This window comes from Falco rusticolus, chromosome 1 (genome assembly GCF_015220075.1).
Source record: "Falco rusticolus isolate bFalRus1 chromosome 1, bFalRus1.pri, whole genome shotgun sequence".
NCBI classification, from domain to species: Eukaryota; Metazoa; Chordata; class Aves; order Falconiformes; family Falconidae; genus Falco; species Falco rusticolus.
In genome coordinates this window covers 7,372,326-7,387,078 of record NC_051187.1, presented here as the reverse complement: position 1 = coordinate 7,387,078, position 14,753 = coordinate 7,372,326, and the positions used below count along the sequence as shown (strand labels likewise).

At 45.7% G+C, this 14,753-nt stretch overlaps 1 protein-coding gene across 4 annotated transcripts in view; it reads right to left on the bottom strand.

The window, feature by feature from the left end:
* Positions 1-14,753, bottom strand: part of TMEM104 (transmembrane protein 104) — a 42,848-nt gene that overhangs the window by 12,655 nt on the left and 15,440 nt on the right. For all 4 annotated transcript variants that reach the window (XM_037407643.1, XM_037407652.1, XM_037407634.1 and 1 more), the window contains exon 10: positions 1,338-1,431. In XM_037407643.1, the coding sequence (XP_037263540.1) occupies positions 1,338-1,431 (94 nt within the window). The remainder of the gene's footprint in view (positions 1-1,337; positions 1,432-14,753) is intronic.

The window sequence follows — 14,753 nt, the reverse complement described above, 5'->3', positions numbered from 1 at the left end:
TCTTTTTTTTAAAATAAAGAAACAACAAACCCCAAAACAACTTCCTTTAATACCCCTTAATGAGATAACCTTTTTCTCTGAAGAACATGGGGGCTTTCAAACTTTCATGTGCTCAGACAACAAAAGGGAAAAACAGACATTCAGGATTTTCACACTATCCGAGGTCAGGATTTGTTGACTCAAGCTGTTCAGCATCTAAAACTTGAGGGCTTAAAAACCAGCCTCATTTTCTTGGGTGACAACTTCTTAACTCCATCTCAGATGTTCTCCAGAACAGAGGATCTCTATTCCTCTGCAGTGACTGCCAGCCACTTCCAAACAGGAACTTTTGAACTTACAGAACAGTGACAATACTGAACTGAAGTCAGGTCAAGTGTATGTGTGTGGTGGGAAACAGTCTGAGAAGCAGCTTTTCTTCCTATTTCAGGTCAGTGGTAGGTATAAACAGAGCTCATTCTGTGCTTGAATGGTCTGGACCCATGAACCAGGAAACTATTAACCTGCAGAAATGCTGCTCGTGCTGTAACACCCTCTCTGTTAGCCCTGAGTATCAGTTACTCAGTCCAGGCTACACAAAACAAGGCAAACCTCAACATAAGCCTCTATAACACGTGCCCTCCTCTCAGTCTTTGAGGGCATGCACACATACAAGATAGCATGTGAGGCAGCTGCATCTTTGGATGACAAAGGTGCTAAAAAAAAAAAAAAAAAAAAAAAGTAGCAACGTCTTATTTCCCTTAAAGGAATTACCTGTCTTCCTGGAAGTTCCTGGCACTAAGATTTTGGAGAGCACTCACGAGAGCAGGGCTTCCCAAGGACAACACATATTGGTTTCGGGGTTTCCAATGCAGCACAACCTAAACTAAAGCAAGGCTCAGAAAAAAAATGCAAGCAGATGATAAAACTAAAGCTGGGAAGTCTGACAGAAGTGCCTTTTGTTCTCCGATCAAAACAAAGATTGTTCAAAGTCTGTTGTACACATGCTGAGAATGAATGAGAACCTTACTGCTGAATAGCAACTGGTGGGTATCACAGTTAGGTCCCCCTCCCAGGGACTCTTCCAAATCCCTTCTGCCTCTCACACAAACCAGATTAAAACTTCATCTATCAGCTCGTATCTGATTGAAAAATAAATTGTTTTGTTTTAATCAGAAATTTCATTCTAGAACAAAAACCCTTTTTCTCAAAAATTTATCAGTCCTGGACAATCTTCCTCAGAGGTTGTTTTGACAAGTACTTGCTTCTGAACAAGAATATCTTGTCAAAGAGGTGCACTGGTAGCGTGACTTGGGTTCCATCTATGGTAAAGAGGTGGCCAAGATTCTGCCAAGACTCACCTATCCATCTCATGAGAGATGTCATGATTTGAAGATACTTCGTCTTCTGCACATTGAAGAAGGTGAAAGGACCCAGGAGGAGAGTAAATGCTGCCTGGAAGGACAATAAAAATACGTATTAGGTTCAAACCCAGAAATTCTGCTAGTAAGACAAATTTATCAGTAAAGCAAAGCTTGCCTTGAAAGTTCACCTCCAGACACATCTGTTTGTCATGGAGCTTTCTTTGTTGCTTAATTTTACAGCTAAGCTGGCTGAGATACAGAGGGTCAAGCAAACTGCTCTGTATCAGAGAACATGCCTCAGGCAGAAGTAGAGCACAGGATCCTCTTGGCTCTCAGCCGCTTGCTATCACTGCTACAGCACTCCTTTACCGACACATTTCAGTAAAAGCTCTCAGTGGAGCCTTATGGAACATCAAATATTAAACTGTGGCCTCCCTGACCAGGTAACATGCTCAGTTTAGGTCTAATAGCAATAGCCATGACCAGTCTGGTCACATTAACATTGACGGGTCAGCTTCGGGGTGTCCCAGGCTCTACAGGAATGGAGCCAGGTCTGCCTGGAACATTTTTTCCCATTATTTAAGTTACTTGTTTTACAGTGGGAAGCTATAGCCTAACAGTTAAGCTGTTGACTTGGAAGCTGAAAACCTGTGCAAAGTGAGGCAGGGAGGAAATTCAAGAGATACTCATAAGAACAAGCTTCCTTCAGTGTGGAAATTAAAGGTAGTGTCAATGAAGACAGATCTTTCTTCGCTGCCCTCTTAGATATATACATAGAGAGCAGTGTTTCTTAGCAAATTAAACTGAGGTATGCTGCAGTAGCAGTCTGGTGCATCTCTTTCAGCTGGGCTGTAAAATAAATCTAACAAAGCTGGAAATTAGGACTACACAGCTTCCCATGCCAGTTTCTTCTAGCACTCTCCTAGGGCACGCGAGGCAATCATGTTATCAGCCGCCGGCCAGAGGAGCCGTGTCCTGTGCAGCACCATCACCCAGGTACTGAGCAGCACTCAAGCCCTACCTACTCCAGACAGAAGAAAAAAGGCTTCACTGCAGGAAGACAAACAGACCCTGACTGAGGTCTGAATGTGAACTGAGAGAAGCTACTTGTGACAGGGAGACAAAATGGGTGTTACAGAAGAGAGCCCTGCTTGTCATCCATGGGCTGGCTTGGGCTAGCGATATACTAACAGGTCCAAAAGCTGTAAGCAAGTAATATCGAGAAAGTCACAGCACACAGTACGGATTTGTTGAGCATCCCAAAGGGATTTTTAAAGACAAATATTCAACATGAATATTTACACATTGCTCTTTTCCATGACTTCTTAAAGCAGTTCAAAAAAAGGTGTCACCAGAAGGGAAGAACTGGGACTTGAAGGGGCAGGCGCCAGAGTCTCAAGGTCTCTCAATGACCCCAACAGAGTCAGTGACAGAGCAGAACCCAGGCTATTTTAAGACTAGTACAACCCCAAGAAACCTTTTTTTGAGACAGTTTCAGAATATCTACAAGGCAAATTGGAAATGCCTCACATCACAAGTATTCTCAGATGACCGAAGTAAACTCAGAAGGGGACCAGAGGAGAGAACCCTTGGTTTCACACATCACTCGGTGAAGACATATTCTGATATGAGGCTCATTTATACCAAGTCTCATTTTCTCAGCTTGGGGGGGGGGGAGAAAAAAAAAAAAAAAAAAAAAAAAAGGACAAAAAGCACACACAGAATTCAGATTTGTGAAGCAATTGAGGACCCTTGGAACTCTGAAGTCACACAGAATACAACAACACAGGCATAATTGGCAGGACTCTGAGCTAAAACAGCCTTAACAGTTAAGACACTTTCAATTTTAAACACAGAAGCAAACCAGCCAGCTACAATTCTTTTTTTACTCATCTTCCTCCTTTCTTCTAACCAGGAGCTTAACTTTGCTCCCCTGCCCTCTACAGACTGCTGCTGCATCCTAGGATAGCGCACAACCCCCAAAAAGGACTAAAACTTCAGGTTAGAGAGATCATTCTTTAGATCACTCAAGGACCCAGAGCAAACCAAAGCAGACAGAAACTCTCTTACTGGAAATTATTCTCCAGTTTGTGACTAATCTCTTTCAACCTCCTCTCCCAACACATGCATGCTGCTCAGCACAGCCTCCCTTCAAATCACGTTAATAGCTCATGCATCAGAAAGAGCTGAAACAAAGAGAGACTGAAGAAGGATGGTGATAATTAAGGAACAGGTGTCTTCTGCAAATTAGAATGCACCAGAACCAATTGGCAAAACAGCACCTCAAACAATGGCCAGGATTGACACAAGATGCAGCTGGGTCTGAAGCCTAGATTTATCTTCAGCATGGAAGAGCGAGCTGTGTGTTAAGGTGGATTTGGGGCTCAGCTGCTGAAAAGCATCATTAGGTGCTGGAAGAACCTGGGTCTCCTACGTGCTTCCCAACATCCACTAATGAAGTGGAAAGGATTCTTCTGGATGTTCCACTCCACTTTCTGCAGTTATTCTCCAGTGCTCAAGGCATCTTAAACAACTAAATCCATTGAGTTACTCTTTCAGCTCTTCCCCTCTGTGGGCTTTACTGCTTAACTCATGAGGAAGGCATACAAGTCATTCTGCCTGAAGGGCTGGATTCCACTCCCATCCTTTAAGATGATCAGTGTCTTCTGTTCTTAACAAAATCCTGGAGGTGGCCCAAAGGAACCAAGCGAGAGATGAATTCAAGTGCAACAGAAATGTATTACCTTTCGCACTTGATGCCCATTAGTGATCCAAGATGGATATCCACAGATCAATACAAACAATGCTAAGGCCTGCAATGAGATGAGGTTGCTCTGCTCTGCAGGAATTTGTACCAATCGCTTTTAGGAAGGGAAGCCACAGCACACACTGGGCTGCTTGACAGGACAAAGGCAGGGCAGAAGAGGACATCACAGAGAGACGAACATCACTTCAAAGTGCAACTGTGTGCAGCTCTACAGGATTGAGCACAAGTCAGGAAAGAGAGGCCAGGTCCTTACCAATAGCCAGGACATGAGAAGCAGGGACTCGGTCCCTGGATTAGAGCTAATCTTATCAACCCTCAGAAGGGTCCCAAGGCCAGGAAACCTATTTTAAAACACCCCCACCCCCGAAAGGATGAGAAGAGACCACAGTGCTTAGAAGGAGGATGTCTACTTTCTCTACCTTGCTGTGCCAGACACCTAAATGCTCTTCCGACCCATTAAGTTAATTAGTTTCATAACTTCTCCCTAAGGAAAAGGTAAGCTCAAATAAGCACCTCAGACATACACCCAAACTTTCTACCTGATGTTTTTCCAAGCTCAAGTCTTCCCCAGAGGGATATAATTTACAAAGTGCTTCATTACACATGTAATTCAAACAATCTAAAACTACACAGAGAACTGCACCAGTCAGCCCTGCCAGAAATCAAATATGCAGAGCTCCAGCACATCAAAAAGCTCTCCCAAGTTTTCCAATTCACCTCTTGAGCTAGCCGAGATGTTTTCTAGGACTTTATCATTCTCTTCCTAAGCTTCAGCAAATTAACCCAAGGCAGAGCATAGTCTACTTTGATTTAAGATCTTTCTACTAGAAGTAGTTTCCTATTAGAAACAAGCAGGTGCACGTGGCTGATTCATTGCTGAACTTAAAGTAGGTAAGGGAATCCTCCCTTCTGCTAAGGAGGAGGATCACATCTATTAAATGCTGTTTATATTCACAGGATGGCAGAGGCACAGAGAGAAACCTTTGCTGTGTTGTTGCACAGAACTGGCTATTAAGAGCGGTTCCCTGATTTCTCTTCCAGCTCCTCCATGAAATAGGAAAGGCCAAACAAGTCGGTAGGCTTGTGGCGGAGGGTACACGGAACCCACACACAACAAATAAATGCAACAGACACAAAAATCTTCCTTTTTCTCTCCTTTCTCATGCTGAAAAACAGCACAAAGATCCAGCATGTTAGTGACCAAAAAACCCAGTGTTTTTCTTGCTTTTACTGACATTTCCAGTCAGAGAATTAGAAGCCAGCAAGTGTAGAGGGAAGAACAGCAGCTTGTCACCCTGACTTACACTCTTCCCTGCAGGCTAGTAGGCGCCATGAGTAGCACACCAGCTTGCTCAACCCCTGGGAGGGTCTTCAAATCCATTCCTCCCACCAAGCCAAGCCACAACGATACAGGCACCAAGGCTTGGGAGCTCCTCTGAGCTGGCAACTCAGCTGACACCCACTTTCCCAGCCTCTGCACCTGTCAGCTCTTGGTATTTCAAAGCAAAAAGCAGACTGGTCAACTTGAGTCTTCTTGCCACAGGGGAAACTAGCTAGGGCTTACCATTGTCTGGAATATACTTTTATATAAGTTTACATATTTCTAAAAGTATATTTTATTAAAGCTCTTATGTTAAAACTCGGTTACATAACCTTGTTTATTGGCTTATCTTAAAAAAAGCAAATGTAAGATCAAGCGTTAATAGGACATCTGGCTGATTTTATCTGCTTAGTTTCAGCCAAGAGGACCACCAAGAGAGCTCTCAACCACTAAGTGATGGCCAGCTAACGCCAAGAGTCTTTCAAACCATCCAAACATGTTTTAAGCCAGTCAAAGGGCTGTATTAACCAAACAGGTTCTTTATTGACCTGAAGGGTCCATCTATCACTCTGAAACCGGTACAGTTCAATAGCTTTCATCTGCTTCCCAGCATGTGGCTTTCACAGCCAAAGCCAATACAGCTCAGGAAGCACAATTAGCATCCCGAACATAGCCGATTCATGTATTAGATGCAGTAGTTACAGCATTACGGCTACTGCCTGCATACATTTGCAAGAGGACCATCTGAACGCCAGCATCATTCGTAACTGTCATCAGAACCTGCTTGTTTTCATGCTCCACAAACTCATCTGTAAGAATTGCATCTGTCTTTGGAGCTTGCTGAATAGTGAATTAAAACCAGGGGCTACTGTTTCTTGTTGATTCAGAGCATGGAAACTTTCAGACAGGTTGAAGAGAAGCAGGGTATTTACCTCAGCAAAGTGAGATCATGAAGATAAACCTTGTTAAATGCAGCAAATACACCAGGAGCAGAGCAGCAGAGCAGAAGAGTTTGAGAGCTTTTTTTAATAAATGCATTTGTGTGGCACAGGGCTATCATACCAGTATGAAGTTATCAAGTCTCAGATATCAGGGCAAGGATCCCTCAGTTTTAATAAGAAGATGGTGAAGAGATGTTGTAGTGCTCACTCTTTAAATACCTCCCTTTGGGCTGAAGCCCCAGCCACCCTTCCTTTTCCTTTCCTCCTCCTCAGCCTCATTCAAAACCAGAGCTCACTCCGAACCAAATCCTTCCTTGGACACTCTTGCTTCCCCGCCAGCATCTAAGACAAACGTCATTTTAGGACAGTATCAACTCCACCTCTGCAGATACTGTTTAGATTTCACAACTGTTGAGCAACAGTACTTCTCTCCCACAATACACAGCACAGCAAATAACCCGACTAATGGGGAGCAAGCTGACATTTAAAAAGAAAGTTACTGGTTTAACAAAATGGATCACTCTCCCTGGTAGACTTTGATACCTTGGCTGGAAAACAGAGTTGACTGCTTTATACAGGACTATGGGTACACAACATTCCCACGACAAAGCAAGACACTGACAGAAAGACGTAAACTCTTCTGAGCGAGCATCTCCCAGCGGAGGCTTTGTTTGATTCAGTGCTCAGACACAAGGAAAGTCTCCTTGAGCGTGGTAGGAAAAAGCAGACATTTCATACACGCTGTCAGGAATGGCAATTCTGACACCCATTCTGCTTCTGCAAGATGTCCCTGAGCTCAGAGCTATTTCACAACCCAGATGAGCATAGAGGGAACAGACAAAACAATCCAGCAAAACCAGACTGCACAAGTACAGGGAGCAAACAAGATGTTAGGAGAACCAGGCTGCCCTGTTCCCACCGCAGGTACTGTCCTCTAGACTGTGGCTAAAGAGACATCTGGGAGGGGAGAAAACCAACCCAAAAAGCAAAACTTCATTTACCAGCATTGGCACAGGTCAGAGGTTTTATCCCTGTTTGGAAGCCTGAACCAGACCTATCATCTTCAGTAGAGCAGTTTCTTATGAACTGGTGTTCCTATTCATATCCTCAGGGAATTTTGAGGGCTGACTTTGGAGAGAAACATTAAATGCAAGGTGCTTTCCCCAGTCCTGTCTGGGACTCTTAGATAAAGAAAAGAACTTTATAACATTTCAGAGCTACTTGCAGCTCCATCAACACCCACCTGCAGCCTCTGGTAGCTCCTCTGCACCCGTGTCAAGTTGTGGCAACTGCCATGCTACCCAGCAGCGGACTGCAGTCACTCATGCCAGGGCTCCAGTGCTTTTCAGCTAAAACATCTCAAGGGAAAAGGGTCTCGAGTGCAATGCAGTGCCCCCTCTGCCATCTCTCCTCCCCTTCACTAGGGTGACAAGGCCATGTTTCTCTCCTGCATGAGCTCATATCTCAAGTTAGAGAGCCAGATGGCACATCAGCGAGGGCGGCAATCCAAGCTTTCGTTGGTAAAGCTTTACCCCTTGCAGTGGACAGTACAAATATAAATACATGAAAGGAGTCTGATTGTTCAGGAAGGAGCTTTTTAGAGAGCTGGAAAAAAAAATTAAAGCTGAAGATCCACAGCCTCTCAAGGCTGGAAGCAGGGCTGCAGCAGGGGCTGTGCTGATAGGCAGCAAGTTATCAGCAGCAAGTGATTATGAAGCTCTTAAAGTTGGCTGAAAAGAGATAAACCAGCCACAGAACAAGGACTGCTCAAAGAAGTTGAGAGGCAAGAGGGATTTTAACCTCCAGATCCCCTGTAGAGTCAGGAAGTCACAACAGAGGGAGGATGCAACCGCCAGACATCCCACAAGGAATATTTATAGATAAAGAAACAAGGGCAGTTACACTTTGAGTACAGCAGGCATCTGCTGCCACAGCAGCTCCGGTAATTAACGTGCTGCTCTCAGGACACCTGGCAGAGGTTTATCATCATAACTCACACGAAGCATATTGCTGGCACGAAGGAGCCCTCACCCACCTTTCTCCCCAGTGCATTTAGCAGGGAGGAGGTATCCTCCAAGAACTAAGACCTCAGTTTCTGCCAGCGAAGCAAGTGCCATTTCACCCACCTGCACCCATGGTACCCCTTAAGCTGGATGCTTCTCATGGTTCCTGTGCCACAGTGCTCCCAACACTTCTTCCAAAATGGAAGACCTTCTGCAAGAGATGGAAAGAAGCACCTGTATCCCCAAAGCTACTGACTTCAGCAGATCCGAATGCTATCTAGAAAATTTTCAAAGGTTTTAGTCCAGCACCAGCTTTTGGTTTTGACCGCCGATCCAGCAAACAAGTGTATTTGTCCCAGCTGATGTCCTTGCAAGCTATGATCTTGCTGGGCATCCAACACCACAGACCAGCCAGGAACTGGGCAGCCTCGACACGCAGCTCTGAGGGGTCAAGGCAGAAGCAACACACGGACAGGCAGCAAGGCAGTACCAGAGGGTGCTGTTCTCCTCTCCCCAGCCTGACTCAGGGCTGCAGTCTGCTTCTGGAGCTGGCCCATCTCTAAGCACCAGGAACTTTTCCACTTCGGAAAGAACACCCTGGAAAACCAGTTCTTTCTCTTCTTAAAGTGAAGAAATCCAGGCACAAAGTGTTTTCAGAAAGTCATTTGGTGCAAGGATCGCAGTCCCTGGCACACCTGGGGTGCGCACGACCACTGCCAGAGGCAAGCTTGCACTCTCTGGGGCAAATATACTTCCATTATCATTTTTCACAACAAGAGAAAGATGGAGGCCAGCAACAACCCTGAGGTGACTGGCATCTAATTTTTCATCATTGGAGTATTTATGGCACAGCCATTTGCAGCATCTTGTAATCACTTTACCGCCTCCTTGACCCCTGGCTCCCCCTTATTCTGCATCTCCTAATTGCATCTGAACAAGCAGAAGGAAAGCAGCAAAGTGGATAGATGCAGGAGAGCTGAATGGTTGGTTTGTGATACTTGGAAGGACAGCAGAGGAATTGCAGAGCCAGGTCTGGCTGTACCCCCCACCACCAGCTTGCTTCGACCTCCCACGGGCTATGAAACTGGAACTTTCCTCCTTCCTGACACTGTGTAACCTTGAAGAGACGTCCCCCGCCTCCCCAATTTATTACTGTGGTACGAGAGATTAACGAGTTCCCTCCCAACAAAGGCGTAATCATTATACACAGACACTGCCCAAAATCCCTGCATATTCACAGCCTCTCCTGGCAGGGTATCAGCAACTACAGTATTTATATTGACTACCAAAGCCCCTGGGTTTGACAGCATAAAGCAAGGGAGACTTGGACCTTCGTGACATGGATGCACAGAGGGCTCTGCAAACATGTCAAGCTACAATATGCCAGGGTTAGGAGGTACTCTGCTTCAGCAGGGATGACTGCTCCTCAAGCCCGCTAACCCCTCGTCTGCCACAACACAAACACTGCCTCCACCAATAAGCCATTGTTTTTCCTCTTTTTCCCCTACAAACTTCTCAGCTGAGTTTCACACGGAGAATGTAGTTTCAGGGACAACATTAACATTATCCCATTCACTGTGTCAGGCAGGAGTTGCTTGAAGGGAAAGGAATCGTCCCACACTAACTACTTTGCAACAGCACAAAAGCATGAGATAAAGCCTTGTTGCCTGGGGCTAGCAGGGAGCCCTGCTTGCTTCAAGCCTCCTTTTTTGTCTTCCCAGTACAGTGCACACCAAACTGGCGCAACAGGCTTCAGAGATCAGCTCTGCCCAAAAGCATTATACCGACTTCAACTTACAAGATAAATCCCAGCTGCATTATTTGTATTTATAGTCCTGCTTACAGAAGCATGAGACACGTGTGGGATTTGCTGATGTAGTCCCAAAATCCACATTTTTGGACAAGAGCGTCAGTGATATCACCCAGACATAAAGCGCAATTTAGGAGGATGTTAAGAAGTTGCAGACTTATTTAGGGGTATAAAGAGATACCAGTCTGTCCAGAGCTCTTTCCTCCACAGCCCCTGGTAATAGGCAGTTACACCACTCCAAACGGTTCTGCAACCCCAGTGCTTTCTACCTGTTTATTAAGGAATTAAGGATAATTTCAGGGGAGGAGAGATCAAGACTGCTGGCCTTACTTGATGAAAACACTGATGTGAATCAGGCAGGCAGCAAGGTCAGACCTCTTTCAAAAAAAAAACAAACCACAACACCCAAACCATAAAAACCAAACATGTTAAAGCACTGAACAAAATACTGGAAAATATGCTGTTGAGAAAAAAGCTTGTATTGCATCTCCCAGAGGAGTGCTTATCTGACTTAACAGGTCTTCTCCAACTCTGCTTTCTAGATGCTGTCACTACCACTGTACAAAACACTGCACACAGGGGAAATGCATTTATTACTTATTTCCTACAAGCGTTCCAAAAATGAAAGATCTGTGAGTCTGCCTGAACAGTCTAGTCCAAAAAAGGAGTTTTAAAAAGACCTTTTTAAACCTTTACAACTTGGCGTAGCGCACAGGGGATCACAAAGAGGGATCTGTTCTGACACCTGCCCTGTTTGGGAAAGCCTGGTCTCCAACAGCAAGAGAGAACAGTGTCAGCTTTGGTCAACTTGCTGCCCAAGTGAGCTTATTCTAAAGGACAGCTGTATTTAGGAAAAGCAGCAGCATGACCCCTCAGCCCTGCTGGGCAGCAGGGGCTGTAGTCTGAGCCCGGTAAACACCACTGGTGTGAGTTCATAACTTCAGAAAAGCGCACAAAAGCAAACAGAGATATATCTTGGGTCACTCCTTTGCCCAATTTGTTTTAGCTGGCTTGCTTCCAAGGTTCATGCTCATCACCCACCATCACCTAAGCCAAACCAAGCACTAAAGCATGCAGGACATTCTTCTTTGGGGAAGCCAAGTGCATCTGAACTCACCAATGGCCTCTGCCCAACACATCAGCTACCTTTTGCTTCTCTTAAGGGCTGGTAGCAGCTCCTTTCCTATTCCTTTCCTCAGTTCCCTTCCACAGAGTCATCACGAGCCAGCTGGAGATGGCAGAGAGGAAGGACTGACCCTTTGGAAAATCTCAGCATCCCAGTGACAGAGTAACCCAAGCTCCACTTAAGGAAAAAAACAGTTATTGTGAAATGAACAGACAGCTCTGTGCAGAAAACACATTCCAGTCCCCTGCACTATTGATTTTCCAGAGAAAAGAGACAAGCTAATCCTTTAAAGTTTGTTGCTTCAATCCACGGTCTTGCAGTTGCTTTCCCATCGTACCAAAGGCTGACCCTCCTGCCCAGCCCTAGCAGCAGGGAGCCTTGCCTTCTGGCAGATGTTTTTCACTCAAAATGCATCAGTTACAAGGAAAGCAAGAAAAATCACACATCAGAAGCTGAACTCCAGCTCTTAGGTCACTAGTACAAGAAGTTTATATTCTACTTTCACAACACTGCACTCATCTGCCTCTCCTCCTGCCAGGTCAGGAAAAACCTCTTATATACAAGGCCAATCATTATCTGAAGTTCCCTTTGCATTAGGAAATACAAGGGGTGTGGGAAACTCTGAAAGAGCTAGTTTATCTGTCACAGGCATATGATGAGTAAGCAATTGAAAGAATTTATTGACAAGCTCACAGAAGAATAGACCAGGATGAAGGAGGCAGGATTTATGCCGTATTAACAAGGCTGTATAACACTTTCAATCTTATTAGTTTCACATAAAAAAAAAAAGATGAGAATTGTCTTCCCACCCCATGTCCAGACACCATTTATTTCCAACAAACTTGGCTCCTGTCCTTCTTCAGCCACTCTAGAGCAGAGCAGCAGCTTAACTGACCTTACTTTTTGGAAGCTGACTAGATGAGAGGCGTAAGAACACGCCAATCAGCCTCCGAGACAGGGCTTTTAGCCAAGAAAAGCTGTATTTCAGAGGCACCTGTAACAGTTAGGGCTACTGATATTTATGCTTAATGCAGTACTAATTCCTCTGCTGTGACAGCAATAGCTCAAAATTCAGGTGCCTGTACATACAGAAATGGCATAATAATCTGGACTCGTGAGAGGTTTTTCCTTATTTTGAAGGCTTTCAGAACTGCATCTATGCACAGAAGTAGCAGCTGCCTTTGTTATACATCTGTTTCCACGTCAGTATCATAATAAAACACATCAGAGCATTTGAGGTAAGGAATATAATGCAATATCTTTGGCAAGAAGGTCTTGCCATGAATAACTTCTCATAGGATATGTAGGGTACATGCTAATAGTGCCCAAGTCCTGCTGCATCCTTACTGTAAGCTGGGGTAACCTGGACCATAACAATGCTACAGTTTAAGCAATTTATTTAAACAAGATGATTGCTTCACACCAGCAGGGTAAACTTGCACCAGTTTTTCTTCCTTTCCCCTGGCTCACTCTGGGAGGCCAAGGCAAGCACCCCAAACCTTTCTGATTGATGTGCTGTGAAATCAGCCCTCCCTGCTCCAGACACCTGCCACTGAAGCAGCTACCATCCCCACTACTGGTTCTCAAGGTCTCTAGACACCGAGACCTGTAAGAATATCCAGGAGACAGCAGCTGTGACCCATTTATTACCGGATGCTGCTGCAGGGCACAGCTGAGGAAGGCAGGGTAGAGGAAAAGCACTTGCTGCAAAGGGAACAAGCGGAGCAAACCCAGGTGTCCTTGGAAGAAGCACTCTGCTTGCAGCGCTGCTCCAGCTCTGTCTCTCCAGCTCCCAGTTGGCAAGAGACAGCTTAGATCAAGCATGGATGTTCAAGAACTGCCATGAGGGCTCCCCTCATATCCCTGCTGGGGGGTAAGAAATAAAACCAAAACCCACAAAGCAAGCCCACGGAGGCCAAAAGGCAACCACGGACAGAGAGGCCACAAGAGTCTCAGGCACCAAACAAGCTGGTAAAACTGCCCTAGCACAGGCACATGTATCTGGAAAGATCCATTTTGACAGTAAGAGTCAGACACTTTTACCCAGAGCAGGGGCTGCGCACACACACACGCGGCACAGTCAGGAAGGAGAAATGCTGAGGAGGGAGGCAGAGCACATACGCTAGCGGCACAAAGCACAGCGCTCCAGCCTACAGCCGGAGAGGGCCAGGAAGGCAGCACCGCACCGAGGCAGACAGGATCTACACCAACACTTATTGGTTCAGCCTTTGCATTTGCCGATTAAGTTCTGCTGGCACTGAGCAATTGTACATGTCCTCAGACTACCTCCTCACCCCCCTGCACAGCCTCCCGCAGCTGCAGCCCAGCCCCGCTCTGGTTGCTGGGTATTCTGATCAGAGTGTCAGGCTGGGGTGACATTGTCCCCTCCTGAAGAGGGACAGTAAGCGCCTGCAAGCCCGCTCATTTTATTCACTGCACAAGCACGTTTCCAACTGGGATAATCTCCATTAAACCATCTGCGCTCCCATCTTCGCTCGGCCTGCACCCGCTGGGCTGCCTACGATACTGCAGCATCTGTGAACCGGCAAAAGTGGATGCCGCGTCCCTTTCCCAATCAGCTAAAAAACCAACAGAGACTCAGACAGAACAGATGCACCTGGTAGCTTTGACGCGCTACCGAGCCAGGCTACCAGAAGTACCTGTGCCAGTGCCCCTTCTGAAAGGCATACGATTCCCCCTGAGAATTTAAGCCATTTCCTTTCCATCATGGGAAGATACGATGCCCCGAACTGCCAGAAGAGGAGGGCTGAGAAGAGAGTAGAGGTTTCAGCTACAATGTCTGCCCTGGTGCAGAAGAGAAGCGCCGTTTGCCAGGTCATGAATGTATTTTGGATCAGACACACTGAATGGCTGCTGATCCCCAGGATTTAATCTCTTATTTATCTCAGTATCTGCTTTCTAGAAACAGGGACTATCATGTCACATTCTTACATCACTGGAAGAAAAAGACAAGAAAGTATTATGATGAAAGATCTGAAACTTAAATCCGCTGCCCCTTCCCTGCAGCTTACACAGAAGATACCCAGCTGACCTTACAGAAAGCATGATAAAGCGACTGTACTGAAGTGTGCATTCAGCACAGAGAACTCAACCCTGTCCTTAGCACTGCTATCCAGACAGCCAAGGGACTCAGGAGTCACTTCAGCTGTCGAGGACATGACAGCATGGTGATGGATCTGAAGCAAAGATAGAAAGCCATCGATCTGCTTTAACTGTAATCAGTGCTTGCCTTCAACAAGGTCACTGGGCCATCTAACACATGCCTTTCCCCCAGCCAACGTGTCTTGCGTGATCTTGCCCTCAACAGGCGTGAGCACAGCAAGACTCACCTCTTAAACCTCCTGGGACTCCTATGGTCTCAAAGAGGAGGCAAATATTAGCAGCAAGTGATGGGACAGGAGTAAAAGTCTATTTTGGTATGTGC